Raw genomic sequence first — 28,000 nt, 5'->3', positions numbered from 1 at the left:
GCTGTAGTGGACAATGAACTGTTCGTACAACACCCTGGCGGTGGTACTCGCTAACTGGTTCCTGGTTGGAATTGCCTGGGCATAGCGGGTGAAATGGTCAGTGATAACCAGCACATTTTCGTAGCCCCCCTTTGACCTTTCCAAGGTCAAATAGTCAATGCAGAGTAGTTCCATTGGTCGAGAACTTTGGATGTTAACCAACTCTGCTTTTGGGACAGTAGGGGTTTTTCTACGAATACACCTACCACAGCTTTCGACCCATCTATTTACCTTGGCATCAAAGCCAGGCCAAAAAAAACCGACGCTTTGCCAACCAGTTTGTCCGGTCACGTCCCTGATGACCGACATCTTCATGCACTCCCCTGAGGACCTTCTCTCTATATGCCTCAGGAATGACTAGCTGCTGAATAGGGTCATTATCAATGGTGGTGTTTCTATACAACACACCATTACGCAGATCAAACAGCCGCCACTCCCGCATATACTGCCGCACTTCCTCAGGTTCGTGTCTCAGAACACTCTTATCAGGTCGAACCCCCTCCCTGACAAAATGTATAACCCTCCTGAGATGTTTATCTAAGGACTGTTGTTTTTCCCAATCCACACCAGAGAGTTTTACATTACCCATATCTAGAGTGCCATTCTCTGTATCATTCTCTGGTTCTAGGGATGATGTGTTTGAGAGTACCACAGTTTCAGCTAATGGCAATTCCTCTCTCGTAGTCAAACAAGCACAGGAAACTGCTCTCACAACATCTGGGAAAACTTCCTCTAGCTGATATGGTCGCCTTGACAACCCATCAGCGTCCCCATTAAGACGGCCCGCTCTATAGACTAATTTAAAATTATAGTTTGAGAGTGAGGCTAACCACCTATGGCTTGCTGCGTCCAGCTTTGCAGTGGTCGTCACATAGGCTAGAGGGTTGTTATCTGTACGTACCTCAAAAGTGTTGCCATACAGGTAATCATGGAACTTGTCAGTGAGGGCCCATTTGAGACAAAGAAATTCCAACTTATGAGCTGGGTAGTTCTTCTCGCTGGGACGTAATCCTCGACTAGCATACGCTATTACCCGTTCATGGCCCCCTTGATTCTGGTACAGTACAGCACCTAAACCTTCTATTGAGGCATCCGTGTTAACAATGAAAGGCTTAGTAAAGTCTGCATATGCTAACACTGGTGGAGATGATAGAAGACCAACAATGGTATCAAAAGCCTTCTGTTGACTATCCCCCCATACCCAGGGAATCTTTTTCTTTGGCCCCTTAACATTTTTGTGGGTACAGTGTCCAACAAGGAGATCGTTTAAAGGTTTTATGACTTTAGCATAATCCTTAATGAACCTCCTGTAGTACCCTGTAAAACCTAGAAAAGAACGCAAGGTTTTGACATTGGCCCCACGTTGGGCGCCAATGTCACGAGAGTGATAGTATGTGGGTTGGTTCACGAATATATAAATATAATCCAACAGCTATAAACAGTTGAAAGTTTATTTACACAAAAACGGAGACAGATAACCCTGAAATAAAAAGAACAATACCTGACAATATATAGGGACACATAAATGAACAGACTACTATATCTTCTATATTTATACTGTAAGGTATAAAATATAAACAGGTATCTATTTAATATATTATAATATTAAATTGTATTTTAATTTCCGAGTTACATATATTTACAAATAACATTTAATTTACAGTCACTTGACTCTATGCATTGCCCTAACCTCACCGACCACGTGCGGTCCTTTTTTTATACATAATATAAAGCTTTATGGACAAGTTATTTAAAGAAGTTTTAATTATATAAAGTATATTAATTATATTGCACAGTGAAGAATAAGTTAATTACTTTATTTCTAATTATTCATTAAATAAACATACCTTTTAGTAATGTGGCCGTAAAGCACACATGTACAGTCCAGTGCCTATTTCCACGTAATGTGCGGACACGCTTCCTCAAGGGTGGGCGTGCACGTGCAAGGACAGGGTCATGCAGGGTCAATGTGACACACTCAACCAATCCATTCACTCGCCTCTCATACGTCATCATAACAACTTACACACACAGATTTACATGTACAGGACATTACATGACACAGGGACATGTAAATTCAGACAGACACAGGGACATGTAAATTCAGACAATACACAGCGCATGTAGTTAAAACACCATATATAATACATATTATATATATGGTGAATTTAAACACCGCGACACATGTACCTACATAAATAGCGTTTTCTAAAGCATCCTAAAGTAGGATAACAAAACGCAAGTTGTCGATAAATCAAGTCAATTAAATGACTGTACGGATCCTAAATATACATAACATCCAAATAGTACGTTACTAGTCATGATATTGTAACGAATTTAAACTTATAAATCCAGATATAATAGGAACGTAATACAACCATCATATTGAATGCATTATTTATAGTTTAGTGATATAATTTCAATATCTCCATCATGAACATAAGGGTATAAGTGTTTATTGTTAGATGGTATAAATAATGGACACTGACATAACATTATCAGAATTATATAGTGTACATCTATATAATAAGTTATCTACGATTGTAACTTTGTAAAACGATATTCAGATCAAATCAACTTATCAATTTAGGAATAAGCTAATACACATACAAATTCCTTTGTTCAGATCTTGACGAAAATTTGACGAGTAAGGGGGTTAGCAATGAAATACATCCTCGGACAACACAAGTGTACTGCATTAGAGCAACCAGTACCACACTCGGAACTATGTGATAGTTCTTTATATTCAATGATACCATCAAAACTTTATCCTTAGCTAGTAATAACATGTTAGTACTAAAAATAGAATAATATTTATCTTAACATCTCATCACTTCCAGAACAGCATTCTCGTTCATTAGTTCTAGTTCACAAATCTGTAATTACTAATTCTACCCTGACAATAATGGTAGCTTATTGACATACACACTTGTAACATTTTCAAAACTTCATACTGTCATTCCCAACACTTGTACATACTTTAATCTCTCTAAAAGAGATAGAAGAGGTCCAGAGGGCCTGTACTACTAACATGATTTGCTAACCATAGTATGATTATACAAGGAATATAATGGTTTTCTAACACATTTCAAACATGCAGCTCAGTCATTCAACTTCTCGGTATATGATATGAGATGGGGATCGTTACATTTCCAAAGGCATGTTTTAAATATGCAGCATCGATATTTCAAAGGAACATTTTTTCATCATGATTCTTGATATCTTTTGAAGCCAAGCGAAGCTATACGATTCGAAAGGTGAGAAATTACCTCAAATAACATAAAGTACTTGAACAAGAAATTAAGGGTATGGCATTTTTACATGAAGTTTCGGGATCAAAAATGTTATATGGGGTGGGGATCTTTTGTGAGGGGTAGGAAGCTCCAAAAGTACAATTATGCATTATACTCAACGATGTAATAAATTCCTAACACGGTGAGAAACAAAACTTGTTCCCAAATAACTCATTTTTTTATGATTACAGTGATAAATCTAGGATTAAGACACATCACTATGTATATGTGATTATGTTATAGGTTGTGTTTTGGCAGTTCCAAATTTGGCAAGATACATGTACAGAAAACATATTACATTACAAGTTCAGATGGTTAACATTATCACCTATCTCGACTTAAAGACATCAATAATAGCACTCCCATACTCACGTAGAGTGATCACAGATATCATCACCGAGGAAAGTTAAGAGTAAATCTAAATTTGGAGTCGGTATCAGACATTTGATATGGGTACCAGAATATATAGTTGACGTCCCAGATATTGTTATAGAGATTGAATGCCATCCCGGTGACATCAGTAATTGGTGACAGCGGTAAAGGTAGTGTGCTTACATAATCGTCTGATGTCAGGACGTTCACCAGCCCTACGTCACGTGACAGTATCTCCATACCAGAGGATCGATCATCCAGATAGAAAACGCCGTTATTCACCACTAAAAATACACAACAAACAGTAATGAGACAACAACGTCTTATTACTATCCCAAAAGAGAAACTGTAAGGTAAGGTAAATCATCCACAAACACTTCTTATAATAGATGGAATGATATCAAATATTACTATGATTACAATGTATTACTGCACATCAAACGTAAATTTAACAATTAAATGTTAAAATTTTAGCTCAGTCAACTATTTATGCAAGATACCACATTTTAATGCAGTACTCATGATATTTTTGTTCAAATTACAGTAAATGTTAAAAGGCCCACTGCCTTTCCAAGACAGCTTTTTAATTTTTAAATTGGGAATGTAAAACAAGATCGATAATTTTGTAGAGTCGCAAAAGTTATTAAATTACTGTTATATTACACTCATCATCATCTTCTGAAAAATTTGATTAAAATAAATAAAATGGTAATTTCCATAACGTGGGTCATCTTATGTTTCGCACCGTCATCCTAAATACCGCGCAGTATTGACTTTCACTGCCCCAGACGGCAAAACAGCGAATTAAATCTCCACAGTTATTTTATATTACGCAGGAAATCTTGCATATGTTTGGTGTTGTTACCTCATCTTAGGCTATCGATATGTATTCTCTTTAAGAAACTTTTAATTTTGATCCGGAAAGGTAATGGGCCTTTAAGCATGTAAAGTACCAAAGTCAAGTGATAATTTATCAACAATCTTATTTCAGGCTATTTTTATATTATGACTTGTGGCAGCATTGTGAATCCTCACCATGAAGTCGCTGACTGCCATTCTGTATAACGTTCAGTGGATCAATCAGCTGTCCTAACTTGTGTAGTCGCCATTGGTGGCCCTGTCTTGGTGACGGCTCAAACGATAAATAGTAAGCTTCAGGCATACGGGTGGGCGGCTTCTTAAACCATTGGAGTTCTACATTAACCGCTATAAGATAAATGGAAACATTATCATTATTTAGCTCCATGTGAATATAAAATGAAATCATGCCCTCTTCCAAGGATCAAACTCAGGACCTCTGGATTACTAGTCTGATGCTCAACTGAACGACCTAAAGAGAAGTTTTCTCTAGTTGAGAGGTATTGTGGCTAGTAACAATGCCATATGTGATTGGCAAGTGAACAGATACATGTACTAACACAACATGGTTGTGAGTTCTGCATCAATTTGGCAGATTTGTGATACACTGGCCTTTGTAGAAAGATTTTCTTGAAGTATTCCAAATTTTCCAAACCACCAAAACTTATTAATTTGATGATTAAAACATTTTTTTATTTCAAAAAATGACATGCAGCACAAAATCTCAACAAGAGGCCAATGGGCCTTAACGGTCACCTGATATTTGGTATTACCTGGAGCAGCAGTCATACTTTAGGGATATTATCAAAGTGCCTGAGAATTACCTGTATCGGCAGTCTTGGAGATATCAGCATCATACTTTAGGGATATTATCAAAGTGCCTGAGAATTACCTGTATCGGCAGTCTTGGAGATATCAGCATCATACTTTAGGAATATTATCAAAGCGTCTGAGAATTACCTGGAGCAGCAGTCATGGAGATATCAGCAGTCATACTTTAGGGATATTATCAAAGTGCCTGAGAATTACCTGTATCGGCAGTCTTGGAGATATCAGCATCATACTTTAGGGATATTATCAAAGTGCCTGAGAATTACCTGTATCGGCAGTCTTGGAGATATCAGCAGTCATACTTTAGGGATATTATCAAAGTGCCTGAGAATTACCTGTATCGGCAGTCTTGGAGATATCAGCAGTCATACTTTAGGGATATTATCAAAGTGCCTGAGAATTACCTGTATCAGCAGTCATGGAGATATCAGCATCATACTTTAGGAATATTATCAAAGCGTCTGAGAATTACCTGGAGCAGCAGTCATGGAGATATCAGCAGTCATACTTTAGGGATATTATCAAAGTGCCTGAGAATTACCTGTATCGGCAGTCTTGGAGATATCAGCATCATACTTTAGGAATTTTATCAAAGTGCCTGAGAATTACCTGTATTGGCAGTCTTGGAGATATCAGCATCATACTTTAGGAATATTATCAAAGCGTCTGAGAATTACCTGGAGCAGCAGTCATGGAGATATCAGCAGTCATACTTTAGGGATATTATCAAAGTGCCTGAGAATTACCTGTATCGGCAGTCTTGGAGATATCAGCATCATACTTTAGGAATATTATCAAAGCGTCTGAGAATTACCTGGAGCAGCAGTCTTGGAGATATCAGCATCATACTTTAGGGATATTATCAAAGTGTCTGAGAATTACCTGGAGCAGCAGTCATGGAGATATCAGCATCATACTTGGGAATATTATCAAAGTGTCTGAGAATTACCTGTAACGGTAGTCTTGGATATCTCAGCATCATACTTCAGTAAATTTATCAAACTGCCTGAGAATTACCTGTATCGACATCCTTGGAGGTATCAGCATCATACTTTAGGAATATTATCGAAGTGTCTGAGAATTACCTGGAGTGGCAGCCTTGGGAATATCAGCATCATACTTCAGGAATATTATAGCTGGAGCTCCATATTGCTGTAGGGTGATAGCGTCCGACATCTCCATGTGTAACATGTACTCACACGTTTTATCTGTACAGGTGAGAAATACAAAAGGCTAAACACACTTGTAATCTATGTTTAATTCAATATTTGTAAATGAAGTAAAAATACCTATGTGTCTTTTCCATAAAGGAGTAAATACATATGTCAGTTAAGCTATAATGAGTTTCTTACTTACGCTTTGATTTGTATAACTGTACAAGCCTCACTTCCCATAGCTGACTAGAGGCATTAGCATTTTTGGAGATATTGAACTTGCCAATGCCAAGGTCAAACTTCTTGCCATAGGGATAATTCAGATTGAAGTAGTCGAAGTCTGATTGATTGAGAGTCTGGTAGATAAACTTGCCCAGTGGATTTGTAGGTGTGGCCCAAGTCTAGGGAACCCAAGGCAAAATAAAACTATCTTTGTAAATATTTATTTCAAGTATGCTTTTTAGAGGCACAGATCAAGAATACACACTGAAATAGGTTTAGTTCAATAAAATACCATGCAATGTTACAGTCTATTTGTCCCTGCCACAATGCAATGAATAGCAACATACTTATGTTCAAAAGACATATTTATTAAAAAGCATGCCTTATTCTGGTATATGAAATGATATCAGATGAATGGAGAAAATAATGTTGCAAACACAGAATGAAAAGGACCTACTTAAACAGTATATAATCACAATATTACCTCTTCAGTATTGCCTGGTAGTACAAGTCTTGTCAAGGATCCCTCTCTGTCAAACTGGAACTGGAATCCATTGTTACAACTCTGTATGTCCAGCATGGAACTGACCACATCGTAGTCTACAACATAAACAGTAGATTGAAGATTAATCAAATATTTTAATCACTTTACTTGAGGGGTTACCTCCCTTTACTTTATATCTGCCATCAAACCTCCAGAAGCATATTGAAGCTTCATACTGGAATTAATAAATATATTATGTTTAGTACTTATATTTAGGACTGATGTTTAGGACTTGTGTTTGTGGCTGTTGTTAAGAAGTTATATTTAGGACTGCCATGTTTAGGAGTTATATTTAGGACTGATGTTTAGGAGTTATATTCAGGACTGCCATGTTTAGGAGTTATATTTAGGACTGCCATGTTTAGGAGTTATATTTAGGACTGATGTTTAGGACTTGTGTCTGTGGCTGTTGTTAAGAAGTTATATTTAGGACTGCCATGTTTAGGAGTTATATTTAGGACTGATGTTTAGGAGTTATATTTAGGACTGATGTTTAGGACTTGTGTTTGTGGCTGTTGTTAAGGAGTTATATTCAGATCTGCCATGTTTAGGAGCTATATTAACATAACTTACCTTTCATATCTGGTCTGGTTGCAGGAATCTGAGAGAGTTCGGCCATCATGTTTTTGGCGAGGGGCTGATTTCCCAGGGCCTCTACTCCGATGTAGGAGAAGGCTCTCTGTTCCTGCCAGGACAACACTCCATTCACAAAGTTCTGGGCTAAATCAAACAACATCCATTACAGGATACTTGACTATCCTGAATTGTTAAAATGTCAGCTGCTTACCAGCTCAATTTCCTAGGTCTCTTATAGTTACTGGGTATTAAAGTGGTTTTTTATATTTGACTTGTGGAAACTGGAACGAAAATGAAATTATTTGAACTCTTCAATATGTATTAATACTTGAACAATTTCATTTAAAAAAAAAATCTGATTTTATTATCACAAATACTTAAATAATGGATTTTTATGTCATATAATTTTGAATATATATTAGTATACTTACTGCCATTATCCAGCATTTTATAGAACTGTTCATTTGTCCAGTGTATACGGTCAAACACACTGTCCAATCCCCAGGTGTGCTCACCGAGCTTCAGCAGGAAACGGCTCGAGTTGTACAGTCGGTCATCTGACAAGGAACAGCCTGCAAAAGATACACATATAAGATCATTAGAGGAGAGAATCAAATTGCACTTCTTTATACATTTCTGTCCCATTCTGACAGTTTCCTTAAGGAAATAATTTGCTTGCCGATGTCTACCCCCGGAGAAAGAATAGGTTAGCGATGTCTATAGCCGATGTCTATCCCCGGAGAAAGAATAGGTTAGTCAAATCTTTCCATCCTAGCTACATATATTTCCCACTAAAATACTGATTTATATCTAGATAGGGGAGGGAGACTATTGCTAGCTGATTTATTTGTAGTAAGGATTTTCTAGTTCATCTATATTAACACGATATAATATGCAGTTCCGGTGATTTTCTATTTCACTAAGATTTATCACTGCCTTACCAGTATTTTCCAGACATGCAGCTCTGACTCTCATCAAGGCTCTCATCTCAGCGACTTTCCTAGGATCGGACGCTGATCCTTGTATCCAGGTGTCTCCCAGCTCCTTAGTTACCACTGGCAGCTTGGATTTGATTGGTTCTAAACTTGCAACAAAGTCTTCAAATGTTGATGCTTGCACATCCGCTCCAGGAAACTGTGATCTTGCAATCTCATACAATCTTAAAACTTCCTGAAGATGAAAAAAAAAATGTGTTGAAAAAAACAACAGACATTGTGTAGTCAAGATGATTTTTGAGGATGGATAACATTTTTGCAGAAACAAAAGAAAATACCAACTGGTATAGTCTGTCAATTTGAGCCAGTAACTTATAAATATGCCCTTACAGCAAAAGTGGGACTTTGACACTTTTAAGTTAACTATTCTATAAATAATCTGAAAAGTAATCTATTTATGACAATTGCCAGCTGTCCATTTTAATATATTAATTAAATTCTGTTAGAATCATTATCTTTTTTTTTTGTGTGACTTACAGCGATATCCATGGGTGGTCCACTGTTATCAGTGCGGAATCCAAAACACAGAGCGTGGTCAAAACCAGGGAAGGTAGCACAATCATGTCGAGAAAGTCCTCCAGGGGCAAAAGGATAAGGACCTGGTATCTCTGGGTACCCACCTACAACAAAAGTACACACAAGGTGTAAGGACCTGGGATCTCTGGGTACCCACCTACAACAAAAATACATACAAGGGGAAAGGACCCAGGTTCTCTGGGTACCCATCTACAACAAAAATAAATACAAGGGGAAAGGACCTGGGTTCTCTGGGTACCCATCTACAACAAAAATACATACAAGGGGAAAGGACCTGGGTTCTCTGGGTACCCATCTACAACAAAAATACATACAAGGGTAAGGACCTGGGATCTCTGGGTACCCACCTACAACAAAAATACATACAAGGGTAAGGACCTGGGATCTCTGGGTACCCACCTACAACAAAAATACATACAAGGGGAAAGGACCTGGGTTCTCTGGGTACCCACCTACAACAAAAATACATACAAGGGGAAAGGACCTGGGTTCTCTGGGTACCCATCTACAACAAAAATACATACAAGGGTAAGGACCTGGGATCTCTGGGTACCCACCTACAGCAAAAATACATACAAGGGTAAGGACCTGGGATCTCTGGGTACCCACCTACAACAAAAATACATACAAGGGGAAATGACTGGGGTTCTCTGGGTACCCATCTACAACAAAAATACATACAAGGGGAAAGGACCGGGGTTCTCTGGGTATCCAGCACCTTCAACAACCATATCAGGAGATAATCAAAGTTCAAAGGCCACTCATAGATGCTGTGAATGAAAGACTCAAACAAAGGAATAAAGAAATTGGTTTTTCATTTTAATATTGAATTTAGTACATGCTAAGTGTGCAGTGTTGAATTTTGGAATTTAACAAAATATATTAACGGTATACCGTATTTTTTTTTGGATATTTTAAAATTTTCAAGAACAATAAGTTGAATAACTTATTTTCCTGAAATAACTGCAATAAATTTTATATTTAAATTATTTCTGAAATAATGATTTCAACACAAATGAAACCGTTCAGAATCTGAGTATCATTTTTTATAATTCTTTATTTATTACTAAATTATCAACTTCATCAATGTCTCTTCAAAGACAAAAAAAAAATAAGCTAACATATCCGTATCTTGATATCCACTTAACATTTCAGAATATTTTCAGAAAAATATAATATTAGAAATATTACCATTTCCGAATATGTTTTGGTTTCCTTTTTAGAAAACTAACATGGGTTGCTTTGACGACTTTTGACTAATAAATCGTGGCCAGATAGCAAGTCTTTGTAAGCCCAAGCCTAACAGCACCTGGTTGGCGAGATATTATAACATTTTATGGTGAGTTTTGGTTTGCTGACTTTGGACTTATAACAAAACATGGCTATATACTTTTGCCAAGTAAAAGGTACATTATTTGGTTACTTATAACACTCAAATTTTTTTTGAACTCATAAGAACGCTGACATCAAGAAAACTTCATGCAATACATCGGACTTTAGCAAGTCTTCATAAGGTTACCGTACATTACACGGCAATATAAGTTCATTTGTCACTTTAAGTTGCTCGTACATATATAGATCTATATTATCATTATATTTTGTAAGTTTTTGTACTTTTCCCTTTATATAACGCAGTTGTCGATAAACAAAAGACACAACTCCCAGTGACAGATCAAGGGAGGAAACACATACTCAAAACTATTAACTTTTACAGCGTAATAGTATCATCAGATATAGTTCGTCAATGCAACCAACACAAACATTTTTTATAAGCATTATAAGAACTGTCTTTTGCAGTTACCTTACTAACATTTGATTACAATAATCGATCAGTAGCATGAATTACATAAAATTTATATAAACATATCAACAATCAAAAATCCACCGAAAGTCTGCCGCGGTGGAAGACAGCGAAGAAGGCGTTAACGCGTTGTTCGTGATTTTCGGGAGACTACTGATCTCGGACTAATACAAATATCATAGAGTCTCAACTGAACACTTAAAACACTCCATCCATGGTGTATATGTATGTACAAATTCTATGTCTGTGGTTTTGAATATTGGGGTTTTATTTTTTCATACCATCAAGTATTACGTGAAATGAACAAAACAACTTTTAATTTTCATCGCAGAGTGGTTTCATTGTTTTGATGTGCACAGGCTCGCCGAGCAAACCTAAGAATGCTGTTTCACAGCATCAACAAAAAGTTAAAAAATATTTTTCCAACAGCAGCTATACATATAAGCTTTGGCATATCTTAGATATGTACAAGTTTGCTCAACACAGAACATATGTGTATAAAATATAAAAACAACTTACCTGGGTGCCACAATCCAATGACACTTGAGTTCTTAAACATCCATCGGAAGATAGGTGGAACAGCAGGAGGGGAGGTAACTGTGTTGACACCCACACTAACAGCCTCCACTCCCATCTCTTCGAACAGAGGTATTAGGGCCTGGCTCATACCTGGGGGTAAATAGTGAACAAATGAAACAGAGTTATTAGGGCCTGGATCATACCTGGGGGTAAATAGTAAACAAATCAAACAGAGGTATTAGGGCCTGGCTTATTCCTGGGGGCAAATAGTGAACAAATCAAACAGAGGTATTAGGGCCTGGCTCATACCTGGGGGTAAATAGTAAACAAATCAAACAGAGGTATTAGGGCCTGATTCATACCTGGGGGTAAATAGTAAACAAATCAAACAGAGATATGAAGGCCTGGCTCATACCTAGGGGTAAATAGTGAACAAATCAAACAGAGCTATTAGGGCCTGGCTCATACCTGGGGGTAAATAGTGAACAAATCAAACAGTGGTATTAGGGCCTGGCTCATACCTGGGGGTAAATAGTAAACAAATCAAACAGAGCTATTAGGGCCTGGCTCATACCTGGGGGTAAATAGTAAACAAAAATTCAACAGAAGTATTAGGGCCTGGCTCATACCTGGGGGTAGATAGTGAACAAATCAAACAGTGGTATAAGGGCCTGATTCATACCTGGGGGTAAATAGTGAACAAATCAAACAGAGGTATTAGGGCCTGACTCACACCTGGGGGTAAATAGTAAACAAATCAAACAGAGGTATTAAGGCCTGCCTCATTCCTGGGGGTAAATAGTGACCAAATCAAACAGAGGTATTAGGGCCTGATTCATACCTGGGGGTAAATAGTGAACAAATCAAACAGAGGTATTAGGGCCTGACTTATACCTGGGGGTAAATAGTAAACAAATCAAACAGAGATATGAAGGCCTGGCTCATACCTGGGGGTAAATAGTAAACAAATCAAACAGAGGTATTAGGGCCAGGCTCATACCTGGGGGTAAATAGTGAACAAATCAAACAGAGCTATAAGGGCCTGGCTCATACCTGGGGTAAATAGTGAACAAATCAAACAGTGGTATTAGGGCCTGACTCATACCTGGGGGTAAATAGTGAACAAATCAAACAGAGCTATTAGGGCCTGGCTCATACCTGGGGGTAGATAGTGAACAAATCAAACAGTGGTATAAGGGCCTGATTCATACCTGGGGGTAAATAGTGAACAAATTAAACAGAGGTATTAGGGCCTGACTCATACCTGGGGGTAAATAGTAAACAAATCAAACAGAGGTATTAGGGCCTGACTCATACCTGGGGGTAAATAGTAAACAAATCAAACAGAGATATGAAGGCCTGGCTCATACCTGGGGGTAAATAGTAAACAAATCAAACAGAGGTATTAGGGCCTGACTTATACCTGGGGGTAAATAGTAAACAAATCAAACAGTGGTATTAGGGCTATCCTCGATACTCTAGGGCTTCCGATCACTAGCGATCTCTACACCCCTGGATCATCTCATAGTAAAACTGGAGGCAACAGAATAGAACATGTAATTTAGTCATTTGATGTACATCAAAAGAGCGTATAACGGTACACTGTGGTCGACTGTGTGGCTTTGATATTAGTCATCGCTCTCTCTGTAGTCTTCAAAGGAAATCTTTGCTGGCCTGTGATTGGTCAAATGTTTTCGGCTGAACTGCCTTCAATTTCACTATGAGATAGTCCAGGGGTGTAGAGATCGTAAGTGATCGGAAGCCCTGGAATATCGAGGATGTATTAGGGCCTGACTCATACCTGAGGGTAAATAGTGAACAAATCAAACAAAGGTATTAGGGCCTGATTCATACCTGGGGGTAAATAGTAAACAAATCAAACAGAGGTATGAAGGCCTGGCTCACACCTGGGGGTAAATAGTAAACAAATCAAACAGAGGTATTAGGGCCTTACTCATACCTGGGGGTAGATAGTGAACAAATTAAACAGAGGTATTAGGGCCAGGCTCATACCTGGGGGTAAATAGTGAACAAATCAAACAGAGGTATTAGGGCCTGATTCATACCTGGGGGTAAATAGTAAACAAATCAAACAGAGGTATAAGGGCCTGACTCATACCTGGGGGTAAATAGTGAACAAATCAAACAGAGGTATTAGGGCCTGACTCATACCTGGGGGTAAATAGTGAACAAATCAAACAGAGGTATTAGGGCCTGGCTCATTCCTGGGGGTAAATAGTGAACAAATTAAACAGAAGTATTAGGGCCTGGCTCATACCTGGGGGTAAATAGTAAGCAAATCAAATCGAGGTATTAGAGCCTGGCTCATACCTGGGGGTAAATAGTGAACAAATGAAACAGAGTTATTAGGGCCTGGATCATACCTGGGGGTAAATAGTAAACAAATCAAACAGTGGTATAAGGGCCTGATTCATATCTGGGGGTAAATAGTGAACAAATCAAACAGAGGTATGAAGGCCTGGCTCATACCTGGGGGTAAAAAGTAAACAAATCAAACAGAGGTATATTAGGGCCTGGCTCATACCTGGGGGTAAATAGTAAACAAATCAAACAGAGGTATGAAGGCCTGGCTCATACCTGGGGGTAAACAGTAAACAAATCAAAAAGAGGTATATTAGGGCCTGGCTCATACCTGGGGTTAAGAGTAAACAAATCAAGCAGGCAAGTTTAAATATAAAATGGTAAACTGACACCTATCTTTGACGTTCCTCCCACTATAAGACTGCCATCTACCTGGGACATCCCTCTGACTAAGACTGACACCTACCTGGGATGTCCCTCTGACTAAGTCTGACACCTACCTGGGATGTCCCTCTGACTAAGACTGACACCTACCTGGGACGTCCCTCTGACTAAGACTGACACCTACCTGGGATGTCCCTCTGACTAAGACTGACACCTATGTGGAATGTCCCTCTGACTAAGACTGAAATCTACCTGGTAAGTGCCTCTGACTAAGTCTGACACCTACCTGGGACGTCCTCTAACTAAGACTGACACCTACCTGGGACGTCCTCTAACTAAGACTGACACCTATGTGGAATGTCCCTCTGACTAAGACTGAAATCTACCTGTGACGTCCCTCTGACTAAGTCTGACACCTACCTGGGATGTCCCTCTGACTAAGTCTGACACCTACCTGGGATGTCCCTCTGACTAAGTCTGACACCTACCTGGGATGTCCCTCTGACTAAGTCTGACACCTACCTGGGATGTCCCTCTGACTAAGTCTGACACCTACCTGGGACGTCCTCTAACTAAGACTGACACCTACCTGGGATGTCCCTCTGACTAAGACTGACACCTACCTGGGACGTCCCTCTGACTAAGTCTGACACCTACCTGGGACGTCCCTCTGACTAAGTCTGACACCTACCTGGGATGTCCCTCTGACTAAGTCTGACACCTACCTGGGATGTCCCTCTGACTAAGTCCCTCTGACTAAGTCTGACACCTACCTGGGATGTCCCTCTGACTAAGTCTGACACCTACCTGGGATGTCCCTCTGACTAAGACTGACACCTACCTGGGATGTCCCTCTGACTAAGTCTGACACCTACCTGGGACGTCCCTCTGACTAAGTCTGACACCTACCTGGGATGTCCCTCTGACTAAGTCTGACACCTACCTGGGATGTCCCTCTGACTAAGTCTGACACCTACCTGGGATGTCCCTCTGACTAAGACTGACACCTACCTGGGATGTCCCTCTGACTAAGTCTGACACCTACCTGGGATGTCCCTCTGACTAAGTCTGACACCTACCTGGGATGTCCCTCTGACTAAGTCTGACACCTACCTGGGATGTCCCTCTGACTAAGTCTGACACCTACCTGGGATGTCCCTCTGACTAAGTCTGACACCTATGTGGAATGTCCCTCTGACTAAGTCTGACACCTACCTGGGATGTCCCTCTGACTAAGACTGACACCTACCTGGGATGTCCCTCTGACTAAGTCTGACACCTATGTGGAATGTCCCTCTGACTAAGTCTGACACCTACATGGGATGTCCCTTTGACTAAGACTGACACCTTCCTGGGATGTCGCTAGGACTAAGACTGACACCTTCCTGGGACGTCCGTCTGATTTAGACTGACACCTACCTGGGACGTCTTTCTGACTAAAATTGTCACCTACCTGGGAAGTGCCTCTGACTAAGACTGACACCTACCTGGGACGTCCTCTAACTAAGACTGACACCTACCCGGGACGTCCCTCTGACTAAGACTTACACCTGCCTGGGACGTCCTCTAACTAAGACTGACACCTACCTGGGACGTCCCTCTGACTAAGACTGACACCTACCTGGGACGTCCCTCTGACTAAGATTGACACCTACCTGGGACGTCCCTCTGACTAAGACTGACACCTACCTGGCACGTCCCTCTGATTAAGACTGACACCTGCCTCTGATGTCCCTCTGACTTATACTGACACCTACCAAGAACGTCCCTCTGACTAATACAGACACTTAACTGGGACATCCCTCATACTAAGGCTGACACCTACATGGGATATCCCTAGGATTAAGACTGACACTGACATGGGATGTCCCTAGGACTAAGACTGACACCTACATGTGACGTCCCTCTGACTAAGATTGACACCTACCTGGGACGTCCCTCTGGCTAAGACTGACACCTACCCGGGACGTCCCTCTGACTAAGACTGACACCTACCTGGGACGTCCCTCTGACTAAGACTGACACCTACCTGGGACGTCCCTCTGACTAAGACTGACACCTACCTGGGACGTCCCTCTGACTAAGACTGACACCTACCTGGGACGTCCCTCTGACTAAGACTGACACCTACCTGGGACGTCCCTCTGACTAAGACTGACACCTACCTGGACCCTAAACTGACCTAGGACGTCCCTTGACTAAGACTGACACTACTGGACTCCCTTAAACTACGCTGTGACTAAGACTGACACTACGATCTGGACCTGCACGTTGCTCTGATTCCCTGACTAGACTGACACCTCCTCTGATGTCCCTCTGACTATACTGACAATTACCAAGGACGTCCCTCTGACTAAGGCTGACACTTAACTGGGACATCCCTCATACTAAGGCTTACACCTTCATGGGATATCCCTAGGACTAAGACTGACACCTACTTGGGACATCCTCGGACTAAGACTGACACCTACCTGGGATGTCCCTCTGACAATAAGACTGACACCTATATGTGACGTCCCTCTGACTAAGACTGACATCTATGTGGGATGTCCCTAGGACTAAGACTGTCACCTACCTGGGAAGTCCCTCTGACAAATACTGACACCTACCTGGGACATCCCTCTGACCAATACTGACACCTACCTGGGACATCCCTCTGACTAAGACTGACACCTACCTGAGACATCCCTCTGACCAATACTGACACCTACCTGGGATCTGACTAAGACTGACACCTACCTGGGACATCCCTCTGGCTAAGTGTGCGATGTTTCCTGGTGATGTTGAAGCGTTTATCCAGGTCTGAACTGAGTTGTAAACCAAACTTGACTATTGAGGGCTCTAATGTCTCAAACTGCATATTCATTGGACCAGCATGCCACGTGATAACTCCACTCTTCACTGCATCTATAAACCTTGCCTTCATGGTATTGTTCGGACACTGTAACAATAAAGTTATTTAGTTTGTTTTGCTTTCAGTAAACATGTAGCTGATAAGTTTTTTGTATTATAAGTGACACATTAAAAGCAGAAGTTATAGATTCAAGTACAGTACAGTTCATATATAATAATAAAGCAGTAAGACAAATTTTATCCACTTCTATTTCTCACAATCTAACAATGTTGTAAGCACCGATAAAATAGTATATGATATATTGTGAAGAACATTTTAGATGAAAGAGTAGGTAAGAAAAACATAAATCATATTTAGTGGTCAACTTGCTTAATGTTGAATGTGAATCACAACGTTTCAAATTATGTCAATAAAACAAAAATGTACATTTATGCTAGACAAAGTGTTTTAAAGTGTACACGGAATGGAAAATGATATTTAGATATGTTATTCTGTTTGATCTCCTGACAAGAATGTTGAAAACCGCATCAAAATCGGCCGCTTCAGTACCGAGATACCGCCCTCTGAAGTGCTCGATTTTTACCTGTATATCAACTGCTAATCAGGGAATCGGCCGCTCACGCTGATTTGGGGAATAACCGGATGTGACGTCACGAGGACAACGGCAGTGAGGTGTTTGGTAGTGGGGTTATAGCACAAAGGTGGACATATGTATTCCTAAAATGGGGTTACGAGAATTTTACAGATATATATACAGTATACAGTTATGGTGAAAATTTAATTATATATAAAATAGGAAATATTGCAACTGAAATCATGCCAAATACATAAGCAGATTAGCGGAAATTATAAGTTATTTATGTTTCTGGTATAAGCCAGGTGTACCTTGTGTAAAAACTTTTAAGTAGAGATCTTATCTCTGTTTTAACAGCTTACTAAATTTTCAAACCTGGGGAATATTCAATTTTCATAATGTCATATAAAAAGAGACGAATTTGAAAAATGATGGTCATATAATTATCCATTTGAATATGTTTCTGTATAAATAAAAATTCACTTGGCCTATGGATTTCAAGAATCAGCATAACGAAAAGAAAAGGTGTTAAATGTATTTCATAGTTCAATACACGTAAATATCATAGACATAAATTGGGAGGGGGTAAAAAAATAAACCATTTGAGAAATTGAATTTAAAATACATAATTCATTTATAGCTGTAACGAGTCTATCTTCCTTTTATAGCTACATGTACGAGTACATGTATGAGAACATGTGTTATTTTAACAATATTCAACAGTACATTTATTGGTCATATAGATTATCATTATTAGTATTATATAATGATCGATATTGACCAAAATTCACAAAGAATTGGATATCCAAAATCTAGCAACTACCAGAAATATCAAAATTCTGACATTGTGCATCATATTTGCATTGTTCTTTCTCGACATGCCATTTGTAAATAATTTTGTAGTTTCTGTTATAAGAATACATATACATAACTAGAAATATATATACGAGACAAATGTATACATTGGTCATTCTGAAATATACAATTATGTATACATCTAGTGATTTATACTCTTGTTATATGTTATGTTCGAACGGTATATTTTACTGTAAACCAAGGATCTATAAGTGTAAACAAATATGACATTATACAACAATTAAATGATGGTCCATCGCTAACTTACCTGTGATCTTACTTTTGACACCTGACGTGAGCTAATCAACGAAGCGTGACAGGTCACTAAACACCTTTCTTACGTAATCTGGTTATTAGCCCCCTCATTAGTCTCGGTTGACCACGCGTTTTAGTTACTGCAGTATACAGGTAAAGAGATAAACGCAGCACGACATTGGCTATTCGGAAGTACAGTTCTGATTTTGTTCTGTACTTGATATCTGCAACTTGGATTATACATAGACATCTTCAGTCTTTTTTTTGTCTGACTCGTGCATGATTTATTTTTTCAATTGAAGACACTAATAAATGAATTTGAGCGAAATATCAACAAGTCGTCGGATGTATTGTACTATATGAAAGCTGAATGTATAAATTCGTCAAAAAAAATGGATCGATTTCAGATATAAGGCAATTAGTAGATGCATTTACATATATGCAAAAAATTCTGTTTAGAATCATAACTTAATTCGTATGGGTAGGTTATATGAAAAAGTCAGAAATTTGTGAAGCGGGTTTGACCAGTACAACGACCCGAGTCGGGTTTTGGATAACATAGTCAAGAATCCTTTACATAATATTCATGTATATGTGGTTCCTAAAACCGTAGATTTACAACGTACGTGGATTATTATACACATTATGTTGTATAATATTGTGCAGAAATCGCGCAGAAATGTTCATTTATCTACGACAGGTACATGCATGGTATAAATCCCTATTTTTAAGCGTATTCCAAACTCATATCTGTGATTGAGGATAATATTAAATAGGTATCGAACATGTACACAGGTACTTGTGTCTGTAAAAATCGATATTTACAAACAGATTGTTTATATTAGATGGCAGACACAGAAAATCGCCACTTTATCTTATGCGAGTAGAGTAGGTCCCGTTGTCCTCGTGACATCACAGGTCAGGGGTCCCGAATCGGGGTCAATGGCTTTGGGCTTCAGGTGTGTTCTAGAGAAAAGTCGCATTATCTCTAATACCGTATTCGCTATGAAACTCGTACTTTCTCCATTCTAAATTTTATACAATGACACATTTATTTAGCCTTATATACCAAACCATTCCGTGTACACTTTAAGATTGTTTGGTACAATTAATGTTTATTTCAAATTACTGATTTCTAGTCAGTTCCATTTCTAATGTTTCATAATCATAACTGATATACATTGTATCAGGTTCTTAAAGTTCCTATGAGTGAAACAGTACAATTGCAGCTTTTGTACTTGTATACATACACCGTTTGTGAGTCCTAAAAATTATCTCTAAAGTTCTCAATTACATAATCTTTAGATGTACTACAGCAAACTAAAAACTAGAACTGTCACCCGACAGGACGACTAATATACACCACTGCACAAATAAAGTAATAACTCCATTAATAGGGAACATTGCAGATTCAGAACCCTTTATTGTTTACTTTAAAACTCCCCTTTATGCCAGGTATCTGTGTACCAAATTTCATCAAAATCTGTCAGGTAGTTTAAGATGAGTTCACCAGACAAATTCCTGTCTACAGACAGGCAGACAGACAGAAGGATAGACAAATGGAAGGACAGACAGACAACCCGATTCCAGTACCCACCACCCCCCACCCTTAACTTTGTTGCAGGGGTATAATAACGAACAATTGACAGAAATAGACAAAACATGATGTAAACCACTTCTGACAGAAATAGACAAGACATGATGTAAACCACTTCTGACAGAGATAGACAAGACATGCTGTAAACCACTTCTGACAGAGATAGACAAGACATGCTGTAAACCACTTCTGACAGAAATAGACAAGACATGATGTAAACCACTTCTGACAGAGATAGACAAGACATGCTGTAAACCACTTCTGACAGAGATAGACTAGACATGATGTAAACCACTTCTAACAGAGATAGACAAGATATGCCTTAAACCACTTCTGACAGAAATAGACAAGACATGATGTAAACCACTTCTAACAGAGATAGACAAGACATGCTGTAAACCACTTCTGACAGAAATAGACAAGACATGATGTAAACCACTTCTAACAGAGATAGACAAGACAAGCTGTAAACCACTTCTAACAGAGATAGACAAGACATGCTGTAAACCACTTCTGACAGAGATAGACAAGACATGATGTAAACCACTTCTAACAGAGATAGACAAGACATGCTGTAAACCACTTCTGACAGAGATAGACAAGACATGCTGTAAACCACTTCTGACAGAGATAGACAAGACATGCTGTAAACCACTTCTGACAGAGATAGACAAGACATGCTGTAAACCACTTCTAACAGAGATAGACAAGACATGCTGTAAACCACTTCTAACAGAGATAGACAAGACATGCTGTAAACCACTTCTAACAGAAATAGACAAGACATGCTGTAAACCACTTCTAACAGAGATAGACAAGACATGATGTAAACCACTTCTAACAGAGATAGACAAGACATGCTGTAAACCACTTCTGACAGAGATAGACAAGACATGCTGTAAACCACTTCTAACAGAGATAGACAAGACATGCTGTAAACCACTTCTAACAGAGATAGACAAGACATGCTGTAAACCACTTCTAACAGAGATAGACTAGACATGCTGTAAACCACTTCTAACAGAGATAGACAAGACATGCTGTAAACCACTTCTGACAGAGATAGACAAGACATGCTGTAAACCACTTCTGAACAGAGATAGACAAGACATGCTGTAAACCACTTCTGACAGAGATAGACAAGACATGCTGTAAACCACTTCTGACAGAAATAGACAAGACATGCTGTAAACCACTTCTGACAGAAATAGACAAGACATGCTGTAAACCACTTCAGACAGAAATAGACAAGACATGATGTAAACCACTTCTAACAGAGATAGACAAGACATTGTAAACCACTTCTGACAGAGATAGACTAGACATGCTGTAAACCACTTCTGACAGAAATAGACAAGACATGCTGTAAACCACTTCTGACAGAGATAGACTAGACAAGCTGTAAACCACTTCTGACAGAGATAGACAAGACATGCTGTAAACCACTTCTGACAGAGATAGACAAGACATGCTGTAAACCACTTCTGACAGAGATAGACAAGACATGCTGTAAACCACTTCTAACAGAGATAGACTAGACATGCTGTAAACCACTTCTGACAGAGATAGACAAGACATGCTGTAAACCACTTCTGACAGAGATAGACAAGACATGCTGTAAACCACTTCTGACAGAAATAGACAAGACATGCTGTAAACCACTTCTGACAGAAATAGACAAGACATGCTGTAAACCACTTCTAACAGAGATAGACAAGACATGCTGTAAACCACTTCTAACAGAGATAGACAAGACATGCTGTAAACCACTTCTGACAGAGATAGACAAGACATGCTGTAAACCACTTCTGACAGAGATAGACAAGACATGCTGTAAACCACTTCTGACAGAGATAGACAAGACATGCTGTAAACCACTTCTGACAGAGATAGACAAGACATGCTGTAAACCACTTCTAACAGAGATAGACAAGACATGCTGTAAACCACTTCTGACAGAGATAGACAAGACATGCTGTAAACCACTTCTGACAGAGATAGACAAGACATGCTGTAAACCACTTCTGACAGAGATAGACTAGACATGCTGTAAACCACTTCTGACAGAGATAGACAAGACATGCTGTAAACCACTTCTGACAGAGATAGACAAGACATGCTGTAAACCACTTCTAACAGAGATAGACAAGACATGCTGTAAACCACTTCTGACAGAGATAGACAAGACATGCTGTAAACCACTTCTGACAGAGATAGACAAGACATGCTGTAAACCACTTCTGACAGAGATAGACAAGACATGAAACCACTTCTGACAGAGATAGACAAGACATGCTGTAAACCACTTCTGACAGAGATAGACAAGACATGCTGTAAACCACTTCTGACAGAGATAGACTAGACATGCTGTAAACCACTTCTGACAGAAATAGACAAGACATGCTGTAAACCACTTCTGACAGAAATAGACAAGACATGATGTAAACCATTCTAACGAGATAGACAAGACATGCTGTAAACCACTTCTGACAGAAATAGACAAGACATGATGTAAACCACTTCTAACAGAGATAGACAAGACATGATGTAAACCACTTCTAACAGAGATAGACAAGACATGCTGTAAACCACTTCTGACAGAGATAGACAAGACATGCTGTAAACCACTTCTAACAGAGATAGACAAGACATGCTGTAAACCACTTCTAACAGAGATAGACAAGACATGCTGTAAACCACTTCTGACAGAAATAGACAAGACATGCTGTAAACCACTTCTAACAGAGATAGACAAGACATGCTGTAAACCACTTCTGACAGAGATAGACAAGACATGCTGTAAACCACTTCTAACAGAGATAGACAAGACATGCTGTAAACCACTTCTACAGAGATAGACAAGACATGCTGTAAACCACTTCTAACAGAGATAGACAAGACATGCTGTAAACCACTTCTGACAGAGATAGACAAGACATGCTGTAAACCACTTCTGACAGAGATAGACAAGACATGCTGTAAACCACTTCTGACAGAGATAGACTAGACATGCTGTAAACCACTTCTGACAGAGATAGACAAGACATGCTGTAAACCACTTCTGACAGAGATAGACAAGACATGCTGTAAACCACTTCTGACAGAGATAGACAAGACATGCTGTAAACCACTTCTGACAGAAATAGACAAGACATGCTGTAAACCACTTCTGACAGAAAATAGACAAGACATGCTGTAAACCACTTCTAACAGAGATAGACAAGACATGCTGTAAACCACTTCTGACAGAAATAGACAAGACATGCTGTAAACCACTTCTGACAGAGATAGACAAGACATGCTGTAAACCACTTCTGACAGAAATAGACAAGACATGCTGTAAACCACTTCTAACAGAGATAGACAAGACATGCTGTAAACCACTTCTGACAGAGATAGACAAGACATGCTGTAAACCACTTCTGACAGAGATAGACAAGACATGCTGTAAACCACTTCTGACAGAGATAGACAAGACATGCTGTAAACCACTTCTGACAGAAATAGACAAGACATGCTGTAAACCACTTCTGACAGAGATAGACAAGACATGCTGTAAACCACTTCTGACAGAAATAGACAAGACATGACTGTAAACCACTTCTAACAGAGATAGACAAGACATGCTGTAAACCACTTCTAACAGAGATAGACAAGACATGCTGTAAACCACTTCTAACAGAGATAGACAAGACATGATGTAAACCACTTCTGACAGAGATAGACAAGACATGCTGTAAACCACTTCTGACAGAGATAGACAAGACATGCTGTAAACCACTTCTGACAGAGATAGACAAGACATGCTGTAAACCACTTCTGACAGAATAGACAGACATGCTGTAAACCACTTCTAACAGAGATAGACAAGACATGCTGTAAACCACTTCTGACAGAGATAGACTAGACATGCTGTAAACCACTTCTGACAGAGATAGACAAGACATGCTGTAAACCACTTCTGACAGAGATAGACAAGACATGCTGTAAACCACTTCTGACAGAAATAGACAAGACATGCTGTAAACCACTTCTGACAGAGATAGACAAGACATGCTGTAAACCACTTCTGACAGAGATAGACAAGACATGCTGTAAACCACTTCTGACAGAGATAGACAAGACATGCTGTAAACCACTTCTGACAGAGATAGACAAGACATGATGTAAACCACTTCTAACAGAGATAGACAAGACATGCTGTAAACCACTTCTGACAGAGATAGACAAGACATGCTGTAAACCACTTCTGACAGAGATAGACTAGACATGCTCAGTAAACCACTTCTGACAGAGATAGACTAGACATGCTCAGTAAACCACTTCTGACAGAGATAGACTAGACATGCTCAGTAAACCACTTCTGACAGACAATAGACAAGACATGCTGTAAAACACTTCTGACAGAGATAGACAAGACTAAACACTTCTACAGAATAGACAATGTGTAAACCACTTCTGAACAGAGATAGACAAGACATGCTGTAAACCACTTCTGACAGAGATAGACTAGACATGCTCAGTAAACCACTTCTGACAGAGATAGACTAGACATGCTCAGTAAACCACTTCTGACAGAGATAGACTAGACATGCTCAGTAAACCACTTCTGACAGAGATAGACTAGACATGCTCAGTAAACCACTTCTGACAGAGATAGACTAGACATGCTCAGTAAACCACTTCTGACAGAGATAGACTAGACATGCTCAGTAAACCACTTCTGACAGAGATAGACAAGACATGCTGTAAACAACTTCTGACAGAGATAGACAAGACATGCTCAGTAAACCACTTCTGACAGAGATAGACAAGACATGCTCAGTAAACCACTTCTGACAGAAATAGACAAGACATGCTGTAAACCACTTCTGACAGAGATAGACAAGACATGCTGTAAACCACTTCTGACAGAGATAGACAAGACATGCTCAGTAAACCACTTCTGACAGAGATAGACAAGACATGCTCAGTAAACCACTTCTGACAGAGATAGACAAGACATGCTCGTAAACCACTTCTGACAGAGATAGACAAGACATGCTCAGTAAACCACTTCTGACAGAGATAGACAAGACATGCTGTAAACAACTTCTGACAGAGATAGACAAGACATGCTGTAAACAACTTCTGACAAGAGATTCATAAACCCTTCTGACATCATGATAACAACATCTGATAACATCAAGATAGACAGACATGGTCCTAGGTATACAACCTGACAGAGATAGACAAGTCATGCCGGCCAGTGTGAGATACTCCATGACATAACACATCTATAATTCCAGACTGTACAGGTACTGGACCATGCCAGGGGTGCGGACAAATCCATGTAGATAAGCCAGGGTTGCGTCATGTAGAATAAGCTTCTCATAGTACCCAAGGCCGAGCAGTTCTGTGGCCACTTGAATGGCGCGTGGGAAGTACACATTGAAATACTTGTTGAGGATATTGTTAATAAAGCCAATCTGTTCAGGCAGGAGGCCATCATATCCAACATCTAAAACAAACAAAACAAAACAAATGCACAGTTTATCAATTAACTGTACTGTTATTGTTCTTACAATCATATTACCAGTATTGGTTGTGCATCAATGTGGGATCCATTAATGGTGGGGTTCTTTGTAGTAAAATTTACATACGTTATACTCCAACAACAGGTGCCCTGTGAGTATACTGTATGGAAGTGTAAACAATCATGTAATATGTACTTACCTAGGTGGTTCACAATCATGTAATATGTACTTACCTAGGTGGTTCACAATCATGTAATATGTACTTACCTAGGTGGTTCACAATCATGTAATATGTACTTACCTAGGTGGTTCACAATCATGTAATATGTACTTACCTAGGTGGTTCACAATCATGTAATATGTACTTACCTAGGTAGTTCACAATCATGTAATATGTAATTACCTAGGTGGTTCATAAAGATCATGTAATATGTACTTACCTAGGTGGTTCATAATCATGTAATATGTACTTACCTAGGTGGTTCACAATCATGTAATATGTACTCACCTAGGTGGTTCACAATCATGTAATATGTACTTACCTAGGTGGTTCACAATCATGTAATATGTACTTACCTAGGTGGTTCATAATCATGTAATATGCACTTACCTAGGTGGTTCACAATCATGTAATATGTACTTACCTAGGTGGTTCACAATCATGTAATATGTAATTACCTAGGTGGTTCACAATCATGTAATATGTACTTACCTAGGTGGTTCACAATCATGTAATATGTACTTACCTGTTCACAATATGTAATCATTACCTAGGTGGTTCACAATCATGTAATATGTACTTACCTAGGTGGTTCACAATCATGTAATATGTACTTATAGGTGGTTCAAATATGTAATATGTACTTACCTAGGTGGTTCACAATCATGTAATATGTACTTACCTAGGTGGTTCACAATCATGTAATATGTACTTACCTAGGTGGTTCACAATCATGTAATATGTACTTACCTAGGTGGTTCACAATCATGTAATATGTACTTACCTAGGTGGTTCACAATCATGTAATATGTACTTACCTAGGTGGTTCACAATCATGTAATCTTACCTAGGTGTACTTACCTAGGTGGTTCATAATCATGTAATATGTACTTACCCTAGGTGGTTCACAATCATGTAATATGTACTTACCTAGGTGGTTCACAATCATGTAATATGTACTTACCTAGGTGGTTCACAATCATGTAATATGTACTTACCTAGGTGGTTCACAATCATGTAATATGTACTTACCTAGGTGTTCACAATCATGTAATATGTTACTTACCTAGGTGGTTCACAATCATGTAATATGTACTTACCTAGGTGGTTCACAATCATGTAATATGTACTTACCTAGGTGGTTCATAATCATGTAATATGTACTTACCTAGGTGGTTCACAATCATGTAATATGTACTTACCTAGGTGGTTCACAATCATGTAATATGTACTTACCTAGGTGGTTCATAATCATGTAATATGTACTTACCTAGGTGGTTCACAATCATGTAATATGTACTTACCTAGGTGGTTCACAATCATGTAATATGTACTTACCTAGGTGGTTCACAATCATGTAATATGTACTTACCTAGGTGGTTCACAATCATGTAATATGTACTTACCTAGGTGGTTCACAATCATGTAATATGTACTTACCTAGGTGTTCACAATCATGTAATATGTACTTACCTAGGTGGTTCATAATCATGTAACATTGTACTTACCTAGGTGTTCACAAAGATCATGTAATATGTAATCTTACTGTACCTAGGTGGTTCATAATCATGTAATATGTACTTACCTAGGTGATTCACAATCATGTAATATGTACTTACCTAGGTAAACAATAATGTAATATGTACTTACCTAGGTGGTTCATAATCATGTATCATGTACTT

At 39.0% G+C, this 28,000-nt stretch overlaps 2 protein-coding genes across 2 annotated transcripts in view; both read right to left on the bottom strand.

Annotated features, from left to right (window-relative positions):
* Positions 1–1,476: 1,476 nt before the first annotated feature.
* On the bottom strand, positions 1,477–19,351 carry LOC138316337 (uncharacterized). Its single transcript, XM_069258022.1, has 12 exons — positions 17,885–19,351; positions 17,187–17,388; positions 11,742–11,891; positions 9,362–9,504; positions 8,831–9,059; positions 8,321–8,461; positions 7,887–8,033; positions 7,254–7,369; positions 6,750–6,948; positions 6,479–6,601; positions 4,740–4,910; positions 1,477–3,988 (listed from the first exon to the last, which is right to left on the bottom strand). The coding sequence occupies exons 2-12, from the start codon at positions 17,371–17,373 to the stop codon at positions 3,726–3,728; spliced, it is 1,869 nt and encodes a 622-aa protein (XP_069114123.1). The 5' UTR covers positions 17,374–17,388; positions 17,885–19,351; the 3' UTR covers positions 1,477–3,725.
* Positions 19,352–25,858: 6,507 nt separating this feature from the next.
* LOC138316816 (uncharacterized) overlaps positions 25,859–28,000 on the bottom strand; it is a 56,768-nt gene continuing 54,626 nt past the window's right edge. The window contains exon 3 of the mRNA XM_069258474.1: positions 25,859–26,082. Within this exon, the coding sequence (XP_069114575.1) occupies positions 25,859–26,082 (224 nt within the window). The remainder of the gene's footprint in view (positions 26,083–28,000) is intronic.

Source organism: Argopecten irradians, chromosome 2, assembly GCF_041381155.1.
Source record: "Argopecten irradians isolate NY chromosome 2, Ai_NY, whole genome shotgun sequence".
NCBI classification, from domain to species: Eukaryota; Metazoa; Mollusca; class Bivalvia; order Pectinida; family Pectinidae; genus Argopecten; species Argopecten irradians.
This window is presented reverse-complemented; position numbering and strand designations above follow the sequence as displayed.